Source organism: Heterodontus francisci, chromosome 35 (genome assembly GCF_036365525.1).
Source record: "Heterodontus francisci isolate sHetFra1 chromosome 35, sHetFra1.hap1, whole genome shotgun sequence".
NCBI classification, from domain to species: domain Eukaryota; kingdom Metazoa; phylum Chordata; class Chondrichthyes; order Heterodontiformes; family Heterodontidae; genus Heterodontus; species Heterodontus francisci.
In genome coordinates, this window is record NC_090405.1 from 48924567 (window position 1) to 48950603 (window position 26037).

Sequence of the window (26037 nt, forward strand, 5' to 3'; positions counted from 1 at the left end):
GATTCACTCCAAGTAATATCAAGAAACGACTGAAGGCACCAGATACTGCAAAGGCTATGGGCCCTGACAACATTCCGCTAATAGTACTGAAGACCTGCGCTCCAGAACTTGCCGCGCCCCTAGCCAAGCCGTTCCAATACAGCTGCAACACTAACATCTACCCGGCAATGTGAAAAATTGTCCAGGTATGTCCTATACACAAAAAGCAGGACAAGTCCAACCCGGCCAATTACCGTCCCATCAGCTTACTCTCAATCATCAGTAAAGTGATGGAAGGTGTCGTCGACAGTGCTGTCAAGCAGCACTTGCTTAGCAATAACCTGTTCACTGACGCTCAGTTTGGGTTGCACCAGGGCCACTCAGCTCCAGATCTCATTACAGCCTTGGTTCAAATATGGACAAAAGAGCTGAAATCAAGAGGTGAGGTGAGAGTGGCTGCCTTTGACATCAAGGCAGCATTTCACCAAGTATGGTATCAAGGAGCCCGAGCAAAACTGGAGTCAATGGGAATCAGGGGGAAAACTCTCTGCCGGCTGAAGTCGTACCTAGTACAAAGGAAGATGGTTGTGGTTGTTGGAAGTTAGTCATCTCAGATCCAGGACATCACTGCAGGAGTTCCTCAGCATAGTGTCCTAACCATCATAGGCCCAACCATCTTCAGCTGCTTCATCAATGACCTACTTCAATCAAGAGGTCAGAGGTGGGGATGTTCGCTGATGATTGTGCAATGTTCAGCACCATTCGCAACTCTTTAGATACTGAAGCAGTCCATGTAGAAATGCAGCAAGACCTGGACAATATCCAGGCTTGGGCTGATAAGTGGCATGTAACATTCATGCCACACAAGTGCCAGGCAATGACCATCTCCAACAAGAGAGAATCTAACTATATCCCCTTGACATTCAATGGCATTACCATCGCTGAATCCCCCACTATCAACATCCTAGGGGCTACCATTGACCAGAAATGGAACCAGAGTAGCCATATAAATACCATGGCTACAAGAGCAGGTCAGAGGCTAGGAATCCTGTGGCAAGTAACTCACCTCCTGACTCCCCAAAACCTGCCCACCATCTACAAGGCACAAGTGATGGAATACTATTCACTTGCCTGGATGGGTGCAGCTCCAACAACATTCAAGAAGCTCATCACCATCCAGGACAAAGCAGCCTGCTTGATTGGCACCCCATCCACAAACATTCACTCCCTCCACCACCGACGCACAGTGGCAGCAGTGTGTACCATCTACAAGATGCACTGCAGCACTGCACCAAGGCTCCTCAGACAACACCTTCCAAACCCGTGACCTCTACCACCTGGAAGGACAAGGGCAGCAGATACAAGGGAACACCACCACCTGCAAGTTCTCCTCCAAGCCACACTCCATCCTGACTTGGAACTACATCGCCGTTGCTTCAGGGTCACTGGGTCAAAATCCTGGAACTCCCTTCCTAACAGTAGTGTGGGTGCACCTACCCCACATGGACTGCAGCGATTCAAGAAGGCTGCTCACCACATCCTTCTCAAGGAAAATTAGGAAAGGGCAACAAATGCTGGTCTAGCCAGCAACGCCCACATCCCAGGAACGAATAAAAAAATACATTTATGAAAGTTGGTGACATAACATCAGTCACTACATTTCAAAAGTAACTAAAAGTAGGAAGAATTCTGAAACATTCTGGCCGAACAAGGCACTATATAAAAGTAAGTTTTCTTTTAATTACCCTACACCGTTATTACCCAAGATTGATTCAAATTGGGGCTGATTCTTTCTCTCCCTAATTTTTGCTTAAATCAGAGTTTAGGAATTTAATAAAAAGGAAAAAAAGCATTGCAGTTATATCGGGCTATCACAACCTAAGGACACCCCAAAGTGCTTTACAGCCTATAGAGTACTTTTTTTTTTGAAGCGAAGCCATAATTATAATGCAGGTGGTCAAAATTATTTATATATCCAGGGACCACTGATATAGGCAAGGACAAGCCAGCACAACTAATTATCTACAACATCAAAAATATTCTGAAATATGCATGGCGTAATTTTATAAGAATCCATTACAAGAGAGTTTGTTAAAACAATACACAATACCCTGCGACAAGACATAGCATCTTGCTCTTGAAGCTGAATGCCAAGTGCAGCAGGATTCTTAGCCACAGAGTGCGACAGTTATCTAAGTCTCTCTTGTGTGCCTCCTAGTGGCCAACTCTAGATAGGAGCGATGAACTGATGGCTGGTGATTGTTACTGTGGTTTCTGGAGATGACTCATCAACTGCAAAAGTCATCAGCCTGTCCTCTCGATTAAGGTAAAATTCTGGTGACCTAAACTAGTGTTAATGGAAGTACAAAATTACACTAAAATCTTGTTCAGCGCTCAGCCCATTTTATCAATGAGTGGTACACTATTCAGGCTATCACAATCAATCCTATTGCTTGGTACATCGTTCTTTATGCATTAAATGATGTTATTACTCAAGCGTTATACAATTAACTTAAATGTTACGACGTTGTCAAAAATCCCTTGCTGTATCTGCTTTCTCACTGACTTTGGTGAGTTGCCAATGCAACATAAATGAAGCATATTGTAAATCTTTTCGTAATAAGGACTTATCCTTTTAAGGCGCAGACTCAGGATTATCCTTCTGAGCTGCACCATGCTTCTGAGATTTTAGACGAGAGATGTGAATAATAAACCGTGTAATCTCCTTGCCCTGTTTGCATGGCTTAACTTCATCAGAGGCTGCAGACAGACTCCCAAGGTGACAGAAATGAATCCACGGTCTGAAAGGGGTTAACAAGTGTGAACATTAATTTTATCCCATGATGAAAAGGGCAACGATCTGACGCTTCGCCTTCAATTAGCCACTGCTCCCCACAAAAAAACGACCCTGATTTCTAGAACGTACTAAGAGCTAAATGCAGCTGACAACACTAACAAGATAACAAGTTGGAGGAAAAGCAATCTATATCAAGGCCTGTAATACACTCAAGTAGCATCATGTACAGTAGGTGGAATACACAAATATGTATAATTTGCATATAGTCTGCACAAGTAGCAACACCACCAGGATCCTTTGAAGGAATCTCTGTTGTGACTAATTACCATGCTTTCATTTGCTTTGTTCTGTGTGCTTATAGTTTGAATTGAATTGTTACTGCCAGGTGAGAAAGGTGTCTAGGGGTCCCTCTCAGCCTTCACCTGGTCTTACTGTAACAGGATTTAATTTGAAAAACACTGTGTTTTTAGCTCCCCCTTGGTGAATCCTTGTTCACTGCTTTCCAATTATAAGACAAAGAAACAAGCACAAACAGGCTTTCTTAGGTTTAAAGAAAAAAAGTTGAAAATTATTAAACTTGAACTTAAACTCTAATTTGGTTAACGCCTACGGATACACGACGCGCCCACACTAGCATGCATACACGACACACACATGCAAATAGAGACAGAAAAGAGAAGAAAAATAAAGTTTGAGGCAATATCTGAAGAGTTTTTGTTATGGTTCTTCAAGCTCACTGTAGAGTCCTTGATTGTAGGTAGATCTTGCTTTTTGTTGGGGCCCAGTATTCTTCTTAAACCTTGTTTGCTGTTCTCGCTTGGGGTTCATGTGTCTTCAGTGGATTCAGAGGCTTGTGAGAAAGAGATGGGAGCAGACAGGAGAGATCTTCTCAGTCCAGGAGCAAACAGACACGGAGTTCAAACTGTTTGTCCGATTCAGAAAAACCCAGGTTGCCAAGCTAGTCATGTGACTAACTGGTCTGACCACGTCTTGGATTATATCACTTTAGCAGTCTCTGGAATGCTCCTCTTACACATAATACCTGGTGATCAAGGTCCATTGTGGGTTGAATGCATCAGGGAATGGTCCTTTGTCCTTCCAAGCACTGTTAATATGCAAATATATTTTCCAGCCACGGCTAATCTGTTTAACAAGTCCTTTCTTCACTTCAGTAACAGTTTAAAATCAATGTGCCTCATTCTTGGCAGGTGAGGGCCTAGCATGACTGAATACTTCAGATTTAAGCAGACCATGTTGAAAGATATCAAGGGTCCTGGGTGAAAGGAATTAGTGAGCAGGAGAGTGTTATGGGTTTGAACTGACATATACAGGTTTGGTGTGAAACCCGTAGATTATCATCCACATTTCTACTGATCATGAGAATTGTTAGCAAATTTTGTAATCAACATATTCTGCCTTAACAGTATCTTAGTAACCCCATGGGGTAGAAATTAGAACACATTGTGCCCATATTTCAGGTGTAAAACAGGTGTGATGTCGACTAATTTAGTAGTGGGATGACACTCACCCAATTTGTGTGGGTGTTCAGCTCAATGCTAAATTCTTCAGGCCCAAGTTTTAGTTGTCCCAGGCAGCTGCCTAAAATAAGTATTTGGCCCCCTGCCTCTTGTTGAAGGATCTCTCTACTGAAGGATGTGAACTTTTTAAATAGTTTTTAGGAAAACTAAGAAAAAACCCTGGATTGCTCAGAAAGCAGAATTTGGTTAAAATTATTAAAATCAAAGGATAGAACACAGAAGGCGAGCTGAGATGCCAAACATCCGCTGAGATTACACCACAAGATTGAAGAAGACAGCTGCCCAGCTAGACTTTGAGAGACTGTGGGAAAATTAAAAAAACTGCTTTTGCATCAGAAAAGGAGGAGAGGATGGAAAGTTACTGAGAAGTTTGGTTTGCTAAAAGATAGGTTATAAAGCAGGACTGTTTAAAAGGAGAAAAGGCTGCAGTCGGTGGGAAGGCATTCACCATCCCGGAAGAAAGATGACATTAGGAGAATACCCTCTGAAAAGTACACCATCAACCTTGCGTTTTGGGCATTATATAAAGTTTCCTTTTAAGGTTGCATTATTGTTAACTATTTTGTTGATTTTACTAATATGACTAAAGTTTGTGACTGATCTTCCCCCGAACCTAAAATCGATAGAAATTAGAGAGAACTGCCACAAACCGAGTAAAATCCTACACTGCAAACTTTGTTTTCCATGAGCAGGGCAGGAGCTGGACTTGCCCTAATCATCATTCCTCTGCCCCTGTGGCTGCCAACTCTAGGTTTAAAAAACCGTCATGTGGAGCCAGGAGGACAAGTGTGCTTTCCCAACTCCACATTCATTCCAATCACCCCTACTGTAGCCTGCTCCAATCCCCCTCAACTCCAAAACTTATCTGAGGGCCGCTGCCAGCGGGGTAGGCAGCCCGACACTCGTGATCAGTGATGCATGAGCTGCCCAAAAATGGGCCCAGATGAAATTCTACCCAGATATACTTTGGTTAAATACATGGGATTAAGAATTTCAGTCATAAATACTATTTGTATTGGTACTTGAGCCAGGTGATTGGATTTTAATGAAACAGTGAGCAGACTTATGGAACTCCTGCAACTCCTGTAAGTTCACTTACGTTATATGCTGAATAAAACACTGATGCTTCTAACAATGCATGGCTCCACCTATTATTTAAAGAGGTTTTGACTCATGGTGGCAGCGGTGGGATCAAGTCAAGGTACCTGAATACCTCCACCCCTACTTGGACTTTCAAGATGAACTAACTGTCCATGGAGAATTCATTTTCAAAGGGCAACAACTTGCCGTAGCAGCTGTACTGTGTAAGAAACTGATGTCAGTAGGTCTTTCAACACATGTTGGCACACAAGGTTGAATCTGTATAGTCCACAAAGCCTCTATCGGCCCAGGATGTCAATAGAGCTTAAGCAATACATTGCAAAGTGAGATGTCTGTTTGGCTCATTGTAGTTCCCAAGTAAGGTACCATTACTACTGCATAGGATTGTGGCAGGCCTTAGTTTAAGATTGGGGCTGACTTTTGAGAGTTACATAGCCGTACCCTGCCCATTGTATGAGACTATTACAGTACCTTTATTGAAGTAATTCGCCTCAGTCACATATCTACACGCAGTGTTCTGAGAGAACTTCGAGATGTTTGCACGTGGGATACAAGACATCCTAGTAACGGATAACGGTCCACATCTGCAGAATTTTCAGTGTTTGCCAGGGCACGGGGATTGAGACACGTGATGTCATCACCTCACTACCCGTGTTCCAACAGCAAAGCCAAGAATACGGACAAGATCGTTAAATGGCTCTCCAGAAAATGCAAGGAGTCTGGTTAATCACAGGGTTTCTAGTTCCATTAGATTGGTATAAGATGCCAAGTGAGGCTATAGGTACAAGTCCTGCACACAGACTTATTGGTTGGAGGTGCAAGACACTATTTCTGACAGAAAGAACACTACTGCGGCCTCGGCTGAGGAAGACAGTCATGCATTTGATTGAATGATGCAACATCAGCAGTATTACTATGCCAGGAATGCTAAGTCACTTCAAACAAACACACCCTGGAGGTAGTGTGGATCAAACTCCCTTGCTAGAGCACTTGGACTGTTGGAACATGCGCAAGTGTGGTGGGTCCAAGAAGTTACTATGTGCAAGTGGGAGACTTAACACACTGCAGGAATTGCCATCATAGATTTAAGCTGATCAGGCACCTGTAAGCAACACTCCGGAGACTGAGGACTTGAATGAAATGAAGGTCCCCAGCGATCTTCTGAACTGTCCACAGCAATTAACAATTACAACACCCAAAACCTCTGGTAGTCAAACAACAATCGCAGATGTGGAAGACAGCTCTATCTGAATTGAAGGACTATTTGTTTCCATAGTGCCAGTTTGTGATGGCGTGTTTGGTTTCTGTTAAATTTTAGAGTTCCTCTGTGTGTTTTTTTTGTACTCAATAGTTAGAAGATATATTTTTTCCTTTTGAAGAGAAAGATGTGACATGACGTGCATGTTTGCTTGGTGGCTGAGTCATCATGAGATTCTTCTGTTTTCTCTCTCTCCTGAGTGTGTGGTCCAGTGAAGCAGCAGACTCATGGAGTTCCTTTAACTGCTCTAAGTTCCCCTATGTATAGGCTTAATAAAATGTTTACACTTGAACAACGCATGGCTCCGCCTGGTAGTTAAAGAGGTATCAACATAATAACCTTTACCCACAAGATACAAGTTCTTCTCACTGAGGGAATCATCTCACCTTTTGAAAGGTTAGGTCTATTCTCATAAAATTTAAGAGGGAGAAAAAGATTAAATGGTATGAATCAGGTGAACAATTTAATCTTGTGGTTTCATGAAAAATAAACAACCCACCATCAGCCAGTCCCCAGTACTCACTCAGTGAAGTCTTCAGTCTGTGAGTTATATATCATGATGTTAGCTTTGGTGAACTACAAACCCCTACTATGCAGTCGATATTTGTGGTGCTTGTTCCCTCTTCCACATCTAACGTATATAGTGCGTGAGGATACTAAAACATCCCAAGGCACTTCACAGGGGTGTTATCAAACATAATTTGACACTGAGCCACACAAGGAGACATTATTACAGGCGAACAAAAGCTTGGTCAAAGAGGTAGGTTTTAAGGAATGTCTTAAAGAAAGAGAGAACGTTGTAGAGGTTTAGAGAGGGAATTCCAGATCTCAGGGCCGCGGCAACTGAAGGCATGGACGCCAATAGTGGAACGATGAAAATCGGGGATGCGCAACATGTCAGAATTGAAAGAGTGCAAAGATCTCAGAGGGTAGTAGAGCTGGAGGAGGTTACAGAAATAGGGAGGAGTAAGGCCATGGAGAAGTAAACATTACATAAGCTGTTTTTACGAGTTTTGTGCAGTTCCAGGACTAGTTGCTCCTAATAGGCAGGTCTTGTAAAGTCAGGGCAACCCCAAAGTAAATTTGTTGAATGCATTAAGGCTATGGCGGGGAGACCCGATTTAAAATAAAATCTTCCCAGCTGCTGGCCTTAGTGAATCCCGCAACTTGTTCAGCTGTGTGGAACCTGTGCAAAAGGAGCCAGCTGCACTAACACGGCATGAAGCCAATATAAAAGCTGCTACTGAAGCAATATTTCAAGAATTAAGAAGCACACCACTTAGGTTGATTAATACAGTCGCTTTAAAACATTTAGTGATGTGGGGAAAAGCAAAGTCCAGAAGTACTTCCCCATCTATTAGGATTAAGAGCCATAGGGGAGGTTTTCAGCAGCTGCAACAGCAGCCTGTGGAATCCAGGGCAGGTTAAGAGAAGTGTGCCAAACGTTATTTACAATTCCCTGTTGCTAGCAATGCAATAAAAACAGGTACCTTGCCCCATCCTATGCCAATCAACATTTCACAGAAGAAATCAGAACAGCTGAGGAAATGACAGCACAGGTGCTTTCTCAAGCTGCTCCTGATTTCTGGGGGCAGGGAAGAAGAAGTTCAGGGAGACCATCTTCATTCTAAGACTTGCAAAGGGGTGTTTTCTCAGTTATCTTCTGCTGTGCCAAGACACACGACCTCAAGGCACTACTCGGTTTACTAATATACTGACCGTCCTAAAGGCAGGTCAGTCCTTCTGCCTCAGCTATCTGTTCTTACAACGCACTGAGTCACATGGGCAGTGAAGGTACTGTCCACTTGTTTCTGATTGCTCACTATTGATACAAATCACAAGAAGAAAACCCAAGAACGTATCAACAGAATAGGAACCCACTAACAAGTTAGGGAGCTTCTGATGAATACTGCAGTTCTTTTATTTGTACTGCAATTGGATTGCATATCTCAGTGTAAAGGATTTATATTTATTTCACCTGAATGGTGGGACTGAAATGTAAGGTGGAAATCCCCTTTAAGGAATATGCCAGCACCATACACACCATATGTGAGGAATCAAACTGATCAGTCTGCACATTTCTCACTAAGAATGACCAGTCAAGGTTTGCTAATTGCAACGTGCAAGAACAGCTTTGATCCCCTGTTGAAGAATACAGCACCTGGAAACATGGAGCCTTGCCAGCATGCTAGCCTTGTTTTGCTTGATTATTAGCTGAGTGTATTGCAGTTTAAGAGATTTTTTCCCCTCCTGGTTAGAAATATGGATTTCAGCTCAGCTTACTATCAGTTATTTTTGAGACTTCTACCATATATATTCCTCACTTGCACTTGTATACGCCACTACTTTTCCACACAGGTCAGCGCTGAAGATGGGGGGGGGGGGGGGGGAGGAGAAAAAAACACTTTTGGCTGTTGAGGGTTTGATCTAGGAACAGAAAACAGATAGTAAATAGTTTGTGGACCAAGCTCAAGGGCAGAATTATTGGTAATTGTAATAGACCCCAGGTCAGAACCTCAACATGATGAGTTCTATGGCAATAATTGGAAACAGATTTCAAATTCTTTTATGTTAACAACAGTGTTAATGACTGAGTGTTTTTAGGGTCAAAAAAGAGAGAAAAATTACAGGTTATGATGTTGCTGCTATTACAGAGACTTGGTTGAGGGAAGGACAGGATTGGCAGCTAAATGTTCCGGGATTTAGAAGCTTCAGGCGGGATAGAGGGGGATGTAAAAGGGGTGGGGGAGTCGCATTACTGGTTCAGGAGAATATCACAGCTGTACTGCGGGAGGACACCTCGCAGGGGTCATGCGGCGAGGCAATATGGGTGGAGCTCAGGAATAGGAAGGGTGCAGTCAAGATGTTGGGGGTTCACTACAGGCCTCCCAACAGCCAGCGGGGGGTAGAGGAGAAGATATGTAGACAGATTTTGGAAAGATGTAAAGGTAACAGGGTTGTAGTGGTGGGTGATTTTAACTTCCCCTATATTGACTGGGACTCACTTAGTGCTAGGGGCTTCGATGGGGCAGAATTTGTAAGGAGCATCCAGGAGACCTTCTCGAAACAATATGTAGATAGTCCAACTCGGGAAGGGGCTGTACTGGACCTGGTATTGGGGAATGAGCCCGGCCAAGTGGTCGAAGTCTCAGTAGGGGAACATTTCGGGAACAGTGAACATAATTCCGTAAGTTTTAAGGGACTTGTGGATAAGGATAAGAGTAGTCCTCGGATGAAGGTGCTAAATTGGGGGAAGGCTAATTATAACAATATTAGGCAGGAACTGAAGAATTTAGATTGGGGGCAACTGTTTGAGGGTAAATCAACATCTGACATGTGGGAGTCTTTCAAACGTCAGTTGATTAGAATCCAGGACCAGCATGTTCCTGTGAGTAAGAAGGATAAGTTTGGCAAGTTTTGGGAACCTTGGATAACGAGGGATATTGTGAGCCTAGTCAAAAAGAAAAAGGAAGCATTCGTAAGGGCTGGAAGGCTGGGAACAGACGAAGTCCTTGAGGAATATAAAGAAAGTAGGAAGGAACTTAAGCAAGTAGTCAGGAGGGCTAAAAGGGGTCATGAAAAGTCATTGGCAAACAGGATTAAGGAGAATCCCAAGGCTTTTTATACGTATATAAAGAGCAAGAGGGTAACCCGGGAAAGGGTTGGCCCACTCAAGGACAGAGGAGGGAATCTATGTGTGGAGCCAGAGGAAATGGGCAAAGTACTAAATGAGTACTTTGCATCAGTATTCACCAAAGAGAAGGACTTGGTGGATGATGGGTCTAGGGGAGTGTAGATAGTCTGGGTCATGTCGTTATCAAAAAGGAGGAGGTGTTGGGCGTCTTGTAAAGCATTAAGGTAGATAAGTCCCCAGGGCCTGATGGGATCTACCCCAGAATACTGAGGGAGGCAAGGGAAGAAATTGCTGGGGCCTTGACAGAAATCTTTGTATCCTCATTGGCTACAGGTGAAGTCCCAGAGGACTGGAGAATAGCCAATGTTGTTCCTTTGTTTAAGAAGGGTAGCAAGGATAATCCAGGAAATTATAGGCCGGTGAGCCTTACGTCAGTGGTAGGGAAATTATTAGAGAGGATTCTTCGGGACAGGATTTACTCCCATTTGGAAACAAATGATGTTATTAATGAGAGGCAGCATGGTTTTGTGAAGGGGAGGTCGTGTCTCACTAACTTGATTGAGTTTTTTGAGGAAGTGACGAAGATGATTGATGAAGGAAGGGCAGTGAGTGTTGTCTATATGGACTTCAGTAAAGCCATTTGACAAGGTCCCGCATGGCAGACTGGTACAAAAGGTGAAGTCACACGGGATCAGAGGTGAGCTGGCAAGATGGATACAGAACTGGTTCGGTCATAGAAGACAGAGGGTAGCAGTGGAAGTGTGCTATTCTGAATGGAGGGCTGTGACTAGTGGTGTTCCGCAGGAATCAGTGCTGGGGCCTTTGCTGCTCGTGTTATATATAAATAATTTGGAGGAAAATGTAGCTGGTCTGATTAGTAAGTTTGCGGACGACACAAAGATTGGTGGAGTTGCGGATAGTGATGAGGATTGTCAGAGGATACAGCAGGATATAGATCGGTTGGAGACTTGGGCGGAGAAATGGCAGATGGAGTTTAATCCGGACAAATGTGAGGTAATGCATTTTGGAAGGTCTAATGCAGGTGGGAGGTATACAGTAAATGGCAGAACCCTTAGGAGTATTGACAGGCAGAGAGATCTGGGTGTACAGGTCCACAGGTCACTGAAAGTAGCAACGCAGGTGGATAAGGTAGTCAAGAAGGCATACGGCATGCTTGCCTTCATCGGTTGGGGCATAGAGTATAAAAATTGGCAAGTCATGCTGCAGCTGTACAGAACCTTAGTTAGGCCACTCTTAGAATATTGTGTGCAATTCTGGTCGCCACACTACCAGAAGGATGTGGAGGCTTTGGAGAGGGTACAGAAGAGGTTTACCAGGATGTTGCCTGGTTTGGAGGGCATTAGCTATGAGGAGAGGTTGGATAAACCCGTATTGTTTTCACTGGAACGACGGAGGTGGAGGGGCGACATGATAGAGGTTTACAAAGTTATGAGTGGCATGGACAGGGTGGATAGTCAGAAGCTTTTTCCCAGGGTGGAAGAGTCAGTTATTGGGGGACATAGGTTTAAGGTGCAAGGGGCAAAGTTTTGAGGGGATGTGCGAGGCAAGTTCTTTCCAAAGAGGGTGGTGAGTGTCTGGAACTTACTGCCGGGGGAGGTGGTGGAAGCAGGTACGATAGCGACGTTTAAGAGGCATCTTGACAAATACATGAATAGGATGGGAATAGAGGGATACGGTCCCCGGAAGTGCAGAAGGTTTCAGTTTAGACAGGCATCAAGATCAGTGCAGGCTTGGAGGGCCGAATGGCCTGTTCCTGTGCTGTTCTTTGTTTTCTTGTTGGCTTAAAAAAGATTAACAGTTTTTTAACAATATTCATTCTGTGAAATGTTCGCAACACCACTCACGCATGCATTCAATCTCACATGCACTCTCAAGAGAAGACAGATAGAAGGTAAAGGGTAAGAGTTCAAGGTGTGGTAGGTGTTCGTGGTTTATGGTAAACCTGTTGAATATTCTAAGTGAGACAGTGTGTTATGAGTCACTGAAAGCTAACATGCAGAAGCAGCAAGCAATTGGGAAGGAAAATGGTGCGTTAGCCTTTATTGCAAGAGGTTTTGAGTACAGGAGTAAAGAAGTCTGTCTGTAATTGAATAGAGCCTTGGTAGACCGCACCTAGAGTACTGTGTAGTTTTGGCTTCCTTACCTAAAGAAAGATATACTTGCCATAGAAGAGGTGCCGGGGGGGGGGGGGTGGGGGCGTCTAGACCCAGGGGAAACACTCTCTGAATAAGGGGTAGGCCATTTAGGACTGAGAGGAGGAGGAATTTCTTCACTCAGAGGGTGGTGAGCCTTTGGCATTCTCTACCCCAGAGGGCGGTGCAGGCTCAGTCATTGAGTATGTTCAAGATAGAGATCGATAGGTTTCTAGATATTAAAGGCATCAAGGGATATGGGGATAGTGCGGGAAAATTGTGTTGAGGTAGATGATCAGCCATGATCTAGTAGAATGGCGGCATAGGCTCGAGGGACCAAATGGCCTAGTCCTGCTCCTATTTCCTATGTTCTTATATCTCTTTTAAAGGTGCAGGCCTGGGTTGTTTGTAGTCTTGACCTTGTTAAGGTGTTGTAGATTTCTGGTAGTTAAGATTTCAGACTGGAGGTGGCAGTCACTTCTCTGCTGCACCAAGTGGGAGTGTAGAATTAGCAGCAGGGATTTGTCTTCTTGTTTCAGCTGGATCTTTCCAGAGCCATGATCTCTGCTCTCTCTCCAGATGGTTACCTTTTAAAGACCAAAATCCATCAAATTAGAGTTTCCCCTGGTGAGACCACACAATGGATTAAGATGTGGAATCCATGGCCATCCGTTAATGTTTGAATGGGTACTATTCTGTTGTTATGTGTATCTACTTCACACCTCCTTTGTCTCAAAGAAAACCATTTATTTCGGGAATGTCGCTCGATGGTTCCAGGATGGGTGCAGTTGACACTTCTTAGTCTGGAATGTCTCCTTTTGTTCTTATGAGACAGTTTGAATACACAGGCCAGGTCATCTGATCTTCGACAGCCATTTTGCAGCACATTGTCTACTTTTTCTTTTAAAAGGAGCAGCCAATTTCAAAGACTCCACATTGAATAAAGTTTGTATCTTAAAAGTAGGAATATGAGATATCTTTGCTGGGCATGACAGGCATCAACATTAAACAGTAAATCATCCATTTTTTAAAAATAAACTCATCAAATTAAATTAAAATTTGCTCCCTAGTGTCAATGATACACTCCATTCCTTCCAGTATAGGGAGCAGAAAGAGATAGCATATCTTCCACTGGTTGCAGAAGGCCTCAAGCGCACTGGCAGACAGTGTGTGCCACCTCTCGACCCAAGCACAAACATAACTGTGGGAGAGGGGCAGGCAGTCAGGCCAAACAATCCCTTCGACTGTGGACGGCCTTGGATTGTGTTTGGTCACCTTCGCCAGGCCCAGCAGCTGTCCTACGAGGTCCTTCAACGTGCCAGCTCCCTTCCACACCGGGCGACCAAAGATCACGAGTGTGAGACTGAAGTACAGCCAAAAATTGAGGAAAACCCCCTTCAAATAGTGGAAGAGGGGTTACAACGCGTCGCACTCCAGTGAAACAAGGATTCATCCAGACCACAGAAATTACAAGCAGCCTAGGAATCTGTGAAGCTATTTAAAAACCTATTGCACAGGACTGCTCTGTGCAACGCTCTCCACACCAAATCCCCAAAAGGAAACAAATTGCAGAGGCTTTTAAAATAAAATGTCCCTGTTTGATGGGTGATTTTAATTTCTTTGGAATTCAGTGGCAGTTGGTTTATGCTCTGGTGTAATGGGAAGTACAGTTGAAAAATTTATTGAAAATATACAAAACTTACTCCTGCCTCAACATGTAAATGAAACTTATTTATTTTATCTCAGTACAAACACTTCCAAACTTCAAAGTAGTTTTAAACAGTATACGCAACAAGAGTTTAAATGAGTATTTATTAGCTCTGTATGACAGGTTATTGTCTTGTACGGGTGAAGCATAGACAGACTGGGAAAATATCATCCTGACATCTTTTATTCAAGGTCAAAGAATTGCTCTGAGCAAATGAAACTCACATGACTAAGCAGGAAGCCTACTCATCAATCTCTCTCCATTTACACTGTTGCTGTCAAAATGAAAACACAAATTGTTACTTTGACAGCAGCAAAAGTAAACCTGTTACTCAAGCACCCAATTCATGGGATCAGTTGCTCAACTCATTTCACAGCCAGAAATTTGACAAGCACATCTTCTGAAGGGTACCAGCAAACCTCTGGAATCCTTCTGAAGGCAATAAGATGTTTGTAGGTTTCTATGGAAGGACCAGGTTGATGGCCTCTCTCATTTGTATTTATCTCCGTATCCCAGATTTGCATTCATGTTGCTCAGAGGGAAAACCCACTCAAATGTGCCCTTCGGTTCAGTTGTATGCAGTGCAAACTACTGCCCAAGCAGGACAAACCCATCTCAATTTCTTCCTGCCCAAGGTGGCGACTCGATAGTCTTCATCTAAGGCTTAGATACGAGCGTAGTAGAGGATCTTGAGAACTGAGAGGTTATACCCATCAGGAAAGACTGAACATGCTTGGTGGTGGGTTCCTTTCTCTTGAAAAGAGAAGGCTAATCTGATCGAGGTCTTCAAGATCATGACAGGGGTTGATAGGTAGAGGTAAAGAAGACATTGCAACTTGTGCAGGGGAATAAACTCAGGAGCCATAAATATGATATTTGCTCATATATCCAAGAGAGAATTCAGGAGCTTGCTACCACAAGGAGTAGTTGAGCTAAATAGCATAGGTGCATTTAAGGAGAAGCTAGAAAAACACGAGGGAAAAAAGAATAAAAAGTTATGCTGATAGGGTTAGACAAAGAGGGTGGGTGGAGGCTCGTATTGAGCATAAACATCGGCATGGCTTAGTTCGGCTTGTTCTGATGAAAGGTAATCAACCTGAACCTTTAACTCTGTTTCTCTCTCCACAGATGCTACTAGACCTGTGTATTTCCAGTATTTTCTGTTTTCATGCCAGTTTCTGTGCTGTGCATTCTGTGCAAAATTACCTACCTTCCAACTCTCTAGCACTTAGCTTCACTACTTGAATGCTCAGCAATAGCAGACTACCATGAGCAGCAATTTTAAATTGAAACACAGGCTTCGTCCACTGTTCACAGACCAAACTATGAAAAAAACACAGTGCACACACTGCAATGTAAGCTGGCACAAATAAACTTATTTAACAAGAAAATGTTGAAGCGTCACTGCAGAGGTGACTGGTGTGAGGTTGTAAGAACTGGGATTCAACTAAACCCCTGAAATAGCTTGAGTTGCGACAAGACAGTAATTTCTGTACTAGCTCAATGTCCACCTGAACCTGAGCTACAATATTCTACTGTGACATTACACACCGTTTTAGCGCTGACTACATTAGCGCTAAACACTTGCAATATAATTGATAAAATTCCTTGTTTCATGAAGCCAGTCTCCAAAATCTATTAAATCTGCACTTTATGATTGCAGACTGGTATGAAATATGTGGCTATGAAATATACCAAATATTCCTAAGGATTTGGGAGCTACATCTACATGTGCGGGAGAGAGATACAGGGGACGGGCCTTGGGTTGGGGGTGGGGGAGATGGGGGAAAATCAGGCTCAAGCAGATGTTCAGGGATGGGGTCTGGGTTGGGAGCCACTGGGAGAGATGGAGCCTGAGCTGGGAAGGAACAAGAAGCTGCAGCATCATGACTCACTTTGGCAGATGTCCATTGTAGGCCTGAAGGTCTTTCAGCTGCTTTAGTCATGGGTCAAATGATATTGGATATGGTCAAGGAGATGCCAGCAAGGGCATAAGTGACAGAGAAACTTGTGATGGGTTAGTATTAGGGTTGACGTGGCTGCTGCTCAAAATATGAACGTCATGTATGTCTTATTAGTTTGATGAAACATTTAATTTACACTCTGAATTCATTTATTTCAAAGAATCAAATAAGAAACCAACACGTTTATCTAAGCCAAGCAGAATTTCCCTCTCATTTTCTACCAATGCTTTATGCTGGTCGGCAAAGCCAATAGGTCTCCAATTAATGTCAGTTCTAATGATATTCAATATCATGGCATTGACTGAGAATTTGATTTCATTAGAGCAATGAAAAAAACAACAGCCAATCAGGACCCATCTGTAATAATCTTTTAATGCTTCTTAAGCAGCCAGCAGGTCATTTAAATCAGATACATGCCGAACAGTTAATTGATACAGCTGCAAAGTGCACAATATTTCTGTTAAATGATTAAATAATTGAGAAAAACCTCAATTTACTAACAAAGCCTTGCATGACTTCTGTAAGTTTGGTAGAGATCTGTTAGCCAAAGGTATTAAAGGATATGGAGTTAGGTCATAGATCCACCATGATCTTGCTGAATGGCAGAACACGCTCAAGGGGCTAAATGGCCAACTCCTGTTCCTATGTGCTGATATTCGACCTTTTTGTTTCCCCATAAGCATTGAAGTGATCTTGGAACAAAGTGTACCAAAGCACACATCACAAATCTCTAAGGATAGTGCAGCTTAGCATGAATTCACCATCCAGAATAATGATAAAATAACTGATGTAAAAGGGAATGATTTCTACTGTTCTTTTGGGTATTCTCGTTCAGTGCACCGCATTGAACATTGCAGTCGCAAAGCTGAAATCTCCCTCTCCAACTTTCATGGTAACAGAATGTGGTGTCTTCAAGTTACATAACAACTGATCTGCATGTAACAAAGTTCCCTCTGACACCTGCTGCACACACATAAGGCTAAGTAAAACCTGTGCTCTCTTGACATCTAGTCTGTTTATTGGAGCAGTTGAAGTATCTACTGCACAAGTGTTGCCATTTTTTTGTTAAATTTTGAGAATTTGTTTTTTAAAACTGAAAAGGAATCCATGGATTTTTTTTTTCACAAGGGTCACGGAGAGGTTTGAATTGCAAACAGTTACTGAAGGCACCTGTCTTCAAATAATTACCCAGCAGGGGTTGTTTTTGACTTGGGGAAAGATGTTTGCAGAGAAGTGACAAGTCAAGATGTATAGGGGTCAGGAAGCTTCTCTCTTGTGATATTGTTTATGGTTTTGCTTTGGACAGTGAGTTGGGATATGGACAATGGTTTTAAAAAGATAGTTGGAGAAAACTTGCCAAGAAGAACAAACCACCCCAACTCAGTCTGTTCCAGCAGTTTGGAAAAGGCGTGCCAGTTTTCCATCTCGAGGAGCTGAAAAGCAAGTGCAAGAAGCAGACCGAAACTGTGGTTGCATTCCTCCTATAAGGACTGTGTCTGAAACCTCTGTTGCTGCATTTCTTGGAAGCCTACCCAAACTGATCTTCAACATGGCATGAAAAGAACTGTTCTCAGAAGATCCCAGTGACAGCTATCTATACGCATTTGGGACGACAAACCAAAACAAAGGATATCTTTTCATATCTTCCATTTCTTCTTCAAGAATTAGCAAGTATTTAACCCAATTTTTTTTGTAATAGAGCTCTAAAACACAATCCCTTAATTTTTCCAGTTAATCAATGTGTGTGTGAAGGGCTAAGATAAAAAGGGAACTTTAATATTTCAATCTGTGCGTTTATGCTTTACTTAATTACTGGTTAAGACTTGTTTTATAATAAACTGATAATTTTGTTGCTTATTGAAGAAACCTGCTTAGCGTGTTTTATTCTGGGATAAAAATAGAGAGTCTATGATGGACCGTATCAGTAAGTGGGTAATATATGTTGTGACCTGTGGAGAAGTGGAAGTAGAAAAAACAGTGCACTCCTCCCACCTCGGTCATAACAGTAGAGTGCATGCCAAGAGGATCATGGAACTCCCTTAACAAAATGCAATGTATAGATCTGAGCAGATGCAGGGCTTGTTGGCAAATAGAGATTTTCTCAACTGTTGTAGAGTCATTTAACAGAAATACTGGGAACTTCACACAAATAGAATCATAGAATGGTTACAGCACAGAAGGAGGCCATTCGGCCCATCATATCTATGCTGGTTCTTTGCAAGAGCAATTCATTGAGTCCCTTGTCTTTTCCCTGTAGCGCAGCAAATTTTTTCTCTTCAGATAATTATCCAATTCTCTTTTGAAAGTCTCAATTGAATCTTCATCCACCACACTCCCAGGCAGTGCATTCCAGATCCTAACCACTTGCTGCATAGAAAAGTTTTTCCTCCTGTCGCGTTGCTTCTTTTGCCAATCTCCTTAAATCGGTGTTTATATAAAATTCGTTTTGGGGGATGTGGATGTCGCTGGCTAGGCCAGCATTTATTGCCCATCCCTAACTGCCCTTGAGAAGGTGGTGGTGAACTGCCTTCTTGAACCGCTGCAGTCCATGTGGGGTAGGTATACCCACAGTGTTGTTAGGAATGAAGTTCCAGGATTTTGATCCAGTGACAGTGAAGGAACGGTGATATAGTTCCAAGTCAGGATGGTGTGTGGCTTGGAGGGGACCTTGCAGGTTATGGTGTTCACATGCACCTGCTACCCTTGCCCATCTAGGTGGTAGAGGTCATGGGTTTGGAAGGTGCTGTTGAAGGAGCCTTGGTGAGTTGCTGCAGTGCATCTTGTATATGGTACACCCTGCTGCCACTGTGCATCGGTGGTGGAGGAAGTGAATATTTGTGAATGGGATGCCAATCAAGCGGGCTGCTTTGTCCTGGATGGTGTGGAGCTTCTTGAGTGTTGTTGGAGCTGCACTCATCCAGGCAAATGGAGAATATCCCATCACATTCCTGACTTGTGCCTTGTAGATGGTGGACAGGCATTGGGGAGACTGGAGGTTGAGTTACTCAGCACAGAATTTCCAGCCTCTGGCCTGCTCTTGTAGCCACAGCATTTATGTGGTTACTCCAGTGCAGTTTCTGGTCGATCGTGACTCCTAAGATGTTGATACGGAGGGATTCAGCAATGGTAATGCCATTGAATGTCAAGTGGACATGTTTAGATTCTCTCTCGTTTGAGATGGACTTTGCCTGGTACTTGTGTGACACGAATGTTACTTGCCACTTATCAGTCCAAGCCTGGATGTTGTCCAGGACTTGCTGCATCTGGACATGGGCATCTTCAGTATCTGAGGAATCATGAATGGTGAACAATGGTGTCCTCTGGTTCCGGATCCTTCCACCAACAGGAACAGTTTCTCCCTATTAATTCTGTCCGGAGCACTCATGATTTTGAATGAAAAAAATGAACGAATTAATGAACTTTCCAATATTTCTTGTGATTTAGTGGCTTGTTAGTTATTAAGAAAGCATAAAACGATTACAGCAGATGGGTCACGATTTGCTATTTTATTATTGCTAACAAAAATAACATTCCAGGGAAGCCTATTTTTCAGAACGGTGTGATTTTATTACCAGATCATTAAGCACAATAAAAAAAATCATTTCATCTGTCTTTTGAGAATGAGGAAAACAGTAGGCAAGATTTGAAACATTTAAAAATATACTAATAGTTTAGTGTTGAGTACTGAAAGGGTTAAGTGTTCGACAGCTCGTCTGCAGAACCTTAACAAAACATTTTGTCTATTTGCCTTCTAAGCAACCGCAGAAACTTTAAACACAGAAGTCACTAGTCACTCAATCTTTCACCGATGGAACACAGTAAACCTTTTCAAGTTCAGTGTTACAATACAAGAAGGAATCCATGCCAGGAATCCAACTTTAGGGATGCTTCATACCTACTAATTATATAAAATAAACCACTGTGTGTCAGTCAGCGAAGATAGAGATTTCAGTGTATGTTAAACTCTTATGATCAATGCCAAACTGAAGCTGGAATGGCAGAGCTCCAGGCTGACTGGAACCCCTCCCTCTCTCCCTCTAACACAGTTTGTCATACTGTCTGAACAAAGGTCCTAGGGATTGCAGTCTTCTTAGAATGGAAGCTAGAAGACAAGGATTTTGTGATATTAGATGTATGATTGGATACAAATGATTTTTAAAAAATTCATGCAAAGTTTCCGCTGAAATATAAAGGGGATGCTATCTGTGAGGAAATAAGAATTTTAAATTTGAAACCTGAAAAGGCTGGGCGCTAAGCTGAAATAAAAGGGAAAACACTGTAAACGCTGGAAGTGTAAAATAAAAATAGAAAATGCTGGAAATGCATGGTAACTATGTTAGGATCTCAAAAGTGAAAGGGAAGATTAACCGATCTTAATCTATCTTTTCTTTTTTCAGATGCTAATGGACCTACTGTACAGCTGGTCCAATGGAATGAAGACATCTGCACTGCAAAGTCAGCAACAAGGAAAAGCTGTTCAGTCCATGAAGCTTGTCGCTGCAGAATTCTAATTCTACCAGCCTAGCTGTGTTTTAACTACGTCTACATTCTCCACCTTACCCTGTCTCACAGATGATTCCAGACACTCACCACCCATTCCCTGAAGAGATTCTTTATAATATCTCGTCAAAATATACTTCTCAGGAGTTTTATTTGCAAACATATCCATTGTTTAGGTGAATATAACAGTCAGGTTATTTTACTTGGCCAAGAAGCAAACCTGGCTCAATAAACGACTATGAGCAAGTTGGGATCATTTTCCCACTGATTTCCCTTTACAACCATTGGGAATTTACTCCACTAATGACTCAGCTAACAAGAATTCATTGAAAAATGGCAGTTAGTTGCCTGAAATTGATCATACAGATAGTACAACACAATGGTAAATGAGCTTGAACTGCTTACTTTCAATCCTTTTTGAAAATTAATTGAAGAGTTTATCTCTGTGTAAAAAGAGACCGTCGCTTTAACAGTAACAACTTGCATTTATATAGCGTCTTCAGCATAGCAAAACCTCCCAAGATGCTTCATATGAACATTATCAGACAAAATTTTACACTTAGACACAGAGAGATATTGGGACAGGTGACCAAAAGCTCGCTCAAAGAAGTAGGGTTTAAGGAGCAGCTTAAAGGACAAAAGGTAGCGAGGCGGAGATGTTGAGGGAATTCCAGAGCTTAGGGCTCAGAGAGCTGAAGGCATGGCTGCCAATGGTGGTGAGAAGGAAATCAGGGATGCATAAGAGATCAAAATTAGAGGAGAATAGAGTACTCAGATACAGGACTGGAGGTAAGGGAAATAGGGATGGGCGAGGCCATGGAGAGATTTGAACACAAAGTTAAGAATAACAACAGTAATTAACTTAATGGTAAAGCCAAGGACTTGTGGGGATCGGGTGGGGTAGAGAAGTAACACAAAGAGATGGACATTAGTTTAGACTGATGCAGTTCAACTTATTTAAAAATAAGTGATGTAAAACCATAATCTTACACTGGCATAGGATGCTAGTGCTCCAGTATGTTGCACTGCAGAACTGCAGGCTTGCACCAACTATTGTTCAAATGCCAAACTCCTAATGACTGTGGCACAAAGTCAAGGGAAGGTGATAAGTGGCACTTATATACTTCCTATAGGAAAATGAGCAAAAAAGATATTCAGCCACTTTCATGCACCCAGCAATCAGATCAAGAGAGTTGGGAACAGGAAACTAATTGAACAACGATGCATAGGGCAAGAAAATCTAAAGGATTCACTTGTTCCTTAATAAACTAAGTAGCACAGTGGGTTATTACACAGTCATCTCACTTTCAGAACTGACTGTAGGGCTAGCCTGGACCACAGGACTGAGATTCTCTTCTTCCTGTTGTTCATTGAAAGCATAGCAAAAGAGCGAGCTTGCATTTTTAAAGTGTTTTCTCAAGTACTTAGGATGTTTCAAAATGTTTATCATCCAATAAATTATGATTTCAAGTGGAGTTGTTGTTATTCAGGCAAACTCAGCAGGCAATTTGCACATAGCAAGTCTCACAAAGAACAAGGAAGGTGATTAACTATTTAATCTGCTTTGGGTGGTGTTGATTGAGGGAGGAACATTGGTCAGGACAATGGGATAGCTCCCTGCTCTTCTTTGGATGGTACGATGGGGTCTTAAAAGCCACATCAGGACTTCATTTAACAATTCATGCAAAGGTGATGCTCCATCCACCTGTTCCTTTCTACCCAGAAGTATGCAATGTAGAACTACTCATTCTTAAAAGCAAACAAAGTGTTTTGGAAGAAAATACTAACTTGACTGGAATCCGAGGAGCAATGTTCGGGCTGGAAACAGTATTCACAACATGAAGGATCTGCTCAAGGGCAGTCAGACCTCCGCCGACCTGGAATCCAATCTGATCTGCATTATTCTGCAAGAAAGCAGTAGGAAAATTAGTCAGAGACTCCTAATAGTAATGTACCGAGTCCCACTCTCATACAAAACCTCTTCTCTTTCTAATGCGTTTTATTTGACAGTGGTCTACGGGAATGTTGAGAGCCCTGCTGAAATAAGAATCAAGCTGAGAATAAACTCGTCTGACACGCCATACTGAATTTGTTGACCCTTTGTGTTAGTTTGCAAAAAGCAGCACAATTTATCATTTGGAGTTCATAGTCCTTTTGACTTTATTTGCGACAATACGCAGAACATTTTTGGAGAACCCAAACATTCGTGCATTAAACATGGCCACGAAGTCACCTCTTGCTTAAAGCATAGTAGATTATGATGTTCATCCGTTGCCCTGGAAAGCAGATTTAGCATAGATTTTCTTGTCTATCGGCAGTAAAGATCTGCATAAAATAAGTATGGGCCAGTAACAACCTGATTCCATGTTGCCACAAGTCCCAAGCAGAAACACATTCAACACTGAGCACTTATCGGTACTAATTTATTATTTATTTAGAGATACAGCACTGAAACAGGCCCTTCGGCCCACCGAGTCTGTGCCGACCATCAACCTCCCATTTATACTAATCCTACACTAATCCCATATTCCCACCTTCCCCTACCACCTACCTATACTAGAGGCAATTTATAATGGCCAATTTACCTATCAACCTGCAAGTCTTTTGGTGGTGGGAGGAAACCGGAGTACCCGGCGAAAACCCACGCAGACACAGGGAGAACTTGCAAACTCCACACAGGCAGAGTTTTCTGCCTCATCTTACCCTGTAGGCTCCTGGACATCCATGGGGCTCTAGATTTGGCTGCCTAGCAGTGAGATTCAGAAGTCAGGAGAAATTGAAATAATGCATTGGTGCAGAAAGCACATAACATATACTAGAAGAGACCCGCAAAACATTTGTGGTCATATTAGTATCTTTAGTATACCAGTACTTCTTCAAATACAGGATTTCTTGTTATTATTTAACCAAAGACTTTTACAGAATTAAAACTATTCATTCTGGAAAAAGCTACATAAAGCTGTCCATGTGTAAAAATAGGTCTAGGAATATATATATAGGTTTTGTCAAGTGTCTGGCCCTGTGACTTGTTCATAGTCATAGAATATAAAAGTCCAATTGGGAACTGTTTTCTCCCAAGTTGAAAAGGCAGGTTTACATCTGATGGGCTCAATATTATCTGAGGAATAAACAATACATTTCCTTGAAATCTGCCTGTTATAATTTCAGCATCCATCAGCGAAGAAAACAGCTTCCCAATTACCATTCTTGTTCCATGACAAAGTCCTTGTTTAGGAGTCAAGCTTCGTAGCAACATTACAACTGCTCCTTCCTTGAGTCCAAGTTTGTGCAGTGGCATGCCCATTGGAGTTGGACTGTGTAGAAACTCTGGAGGATATAGTATGTTATCATCATCTTCGTCTACAGAATCAACACTGATGCATTCTTTTAATTCACTTGACATCTTTTAATTCAGTTGACAGCTTTTCTAAGACTTTTTCATTCTATTCTAGTGAATCTTCATTTTTAGCACAAAAAATAGCTTTCAAATAATAAGTTGCATTGAATAATTGCCCCTGCCATTTTGCCACACAACCAATTCCATCATCTCATCCACCCCTCCCATCCCATTCCTTGCATCTCTCTCTCCCATGCCATCCCTATCCCTCACAGAAATAATCTCTTAGTCAGGGTAAATATGTTGTTGGGCTCCCCTTAACTTCCACTGTTTTTGTTCTCCAACAAGCCCTCCTACCCAGCCACCGCCAAGAACCGTTAGCAGTCGCACGTGCGTCAGGCGCTCCAGATCTCCACGCGTGCCAGGCACCGCCCACCAAATAAACCCAGTAGATGCGCTCCTTAAACTGACCAATCAAAACAGTCCGGCCAGTCAAAAAGTGATTATTATAGATTGTCAAATATGTGACAATTTCCGTTACAGCTAACAAGTACGACACAGTTGATTTAAGTCCTATTGTTATGTGTATATCATTGCAAAACTTTCTACTCCACATCTCTTTCATGACCCAAAATTTATTGGAAAAAAGATTGGAATAATCTGTTTTTGAAGAAGAACAGTGCTACTGAATAACAGGAACAGTGCCTCAGCCCAAGATCAAACACCATATTCCTTTTGGCATATAGTTTAATTTTTACAAGGTGAAATGTGTTAGGTCCTTTGTTGATTTATTGTTCTTCTTTGGTATAACCCTCTTGGTTATAATTTTAGGCACTTTCATTCTTGGGGTTACACCGTGAGAGGCAATAAAACACTTAGCTGTTACCAGTTACAACAGAAACTCAAAGAACGCTTGGTTTTTCAAAGCTGGTGATAATTTATTACCATAATCTAGAACTCATCAAGAAATTACTTTGATGCTTGCGAATACAGTGCATGCAGCATATAAGCATTCCACTGAAGCTTGAGACACACTATACACATACTGGAGATCAAATAGCATCTTTGGATCTTGGTTTACAACCATAAATAGCCTGATGAGTAAAGACAGAACCAGTCACACAGATTCAAGGTCCCATATTTCTGGTCTGTGCACAGTTAGCTGATGTGAGCATCCCAACTGCTACCAGAGCTATGATTGGCCTCAGTGGCCCCTGTGACATGGGGTAAGACAGAAACAAAAAACAAACAGCTAGGCTTCATACTTCTGATTGCTATCCAGAAACCGTAGTGAGTGGAAGTCAAGCAAGGATAAGATCACAATACCTTCCATGGACTAATACCGAGACTGACTCATATTGGTGAGGGCTGCTGACACCGATGGATTTGGACTCAAACAAGAGTCAAAAGAATAAATACTGTAAAACTAACTGATATTAGTTATATACTAGTGTCCTACCCCACTATTTTTTCTGTATGCTATGAAACCAAATAAAGCATTTTCCAAAGAAAGATACTATTGAAACTTAATTGCATTATTGGTGTCCATTGACAATATACATTCATACCAGTAGCAATTTGGAATTATAAAAAAGGATGTGACACTTCACTTTCATGTCATATGTTACAGACAGCACATTATAAAGGCTCAGTTGTGCTGTTAGCAATTTTATAGCTCATTTGTAAAAGAGACCAAAAGTGCCTCTTGCAGACAACTTCAAAACAAGCGACCTCTGCAAAGCAACAATAGCAGGTCTAGCCCTGCCCAGCCAGCTGCACTGCTGGGTGCTCTTAGCCTCTTGGGATGGCTGGTCACCAGCTGCCACACGTCTGGAAATACATGGCAGACCATATATGCACAGCTTTATGACAGGAGTGAGGCAAACATAGAAAAACATAGAAGTTAGAACACAGAAACAGGTAATTCGGCCCAACTAATCCACGTCCAAACTTCCCTCTTCACGCAAGCAAATAGTTCTAATCATGTTTACCCACCCTGTTCTCACATCCCTTTAACCCCTATTCTATCATCTACCTATCCAATCTAATCTTGAATGCGGACATATTT

The 26037-nt window shown here is 42.3% G+C and overlaps 1 protein-coding gene across 3 annotated transcripts in view; it reads right to left on the reverse strand.

Moving 5' to 3' along the window:
• Positions 1-26037, reverse strand: part of scaper (S-phase cyclin A-associated protein in the ER) — a 384847-nt gene that overhangs the window by 123344 nt on the left and 235466 nt on the right. For all 3 annotated transcript variants that reach the window (XM_068015512.1, XM_068015509.1, XM_068015510.1), the window contains exon 23: positions 22421-22536. In XM_068015512.1, coding sequence (XP_067871613.1) covers positions 22421-22536 — 116 coding nt within the window. The remainder of the gene's footprint in view (positions 1-22420; positions 22537-26037) is intronic.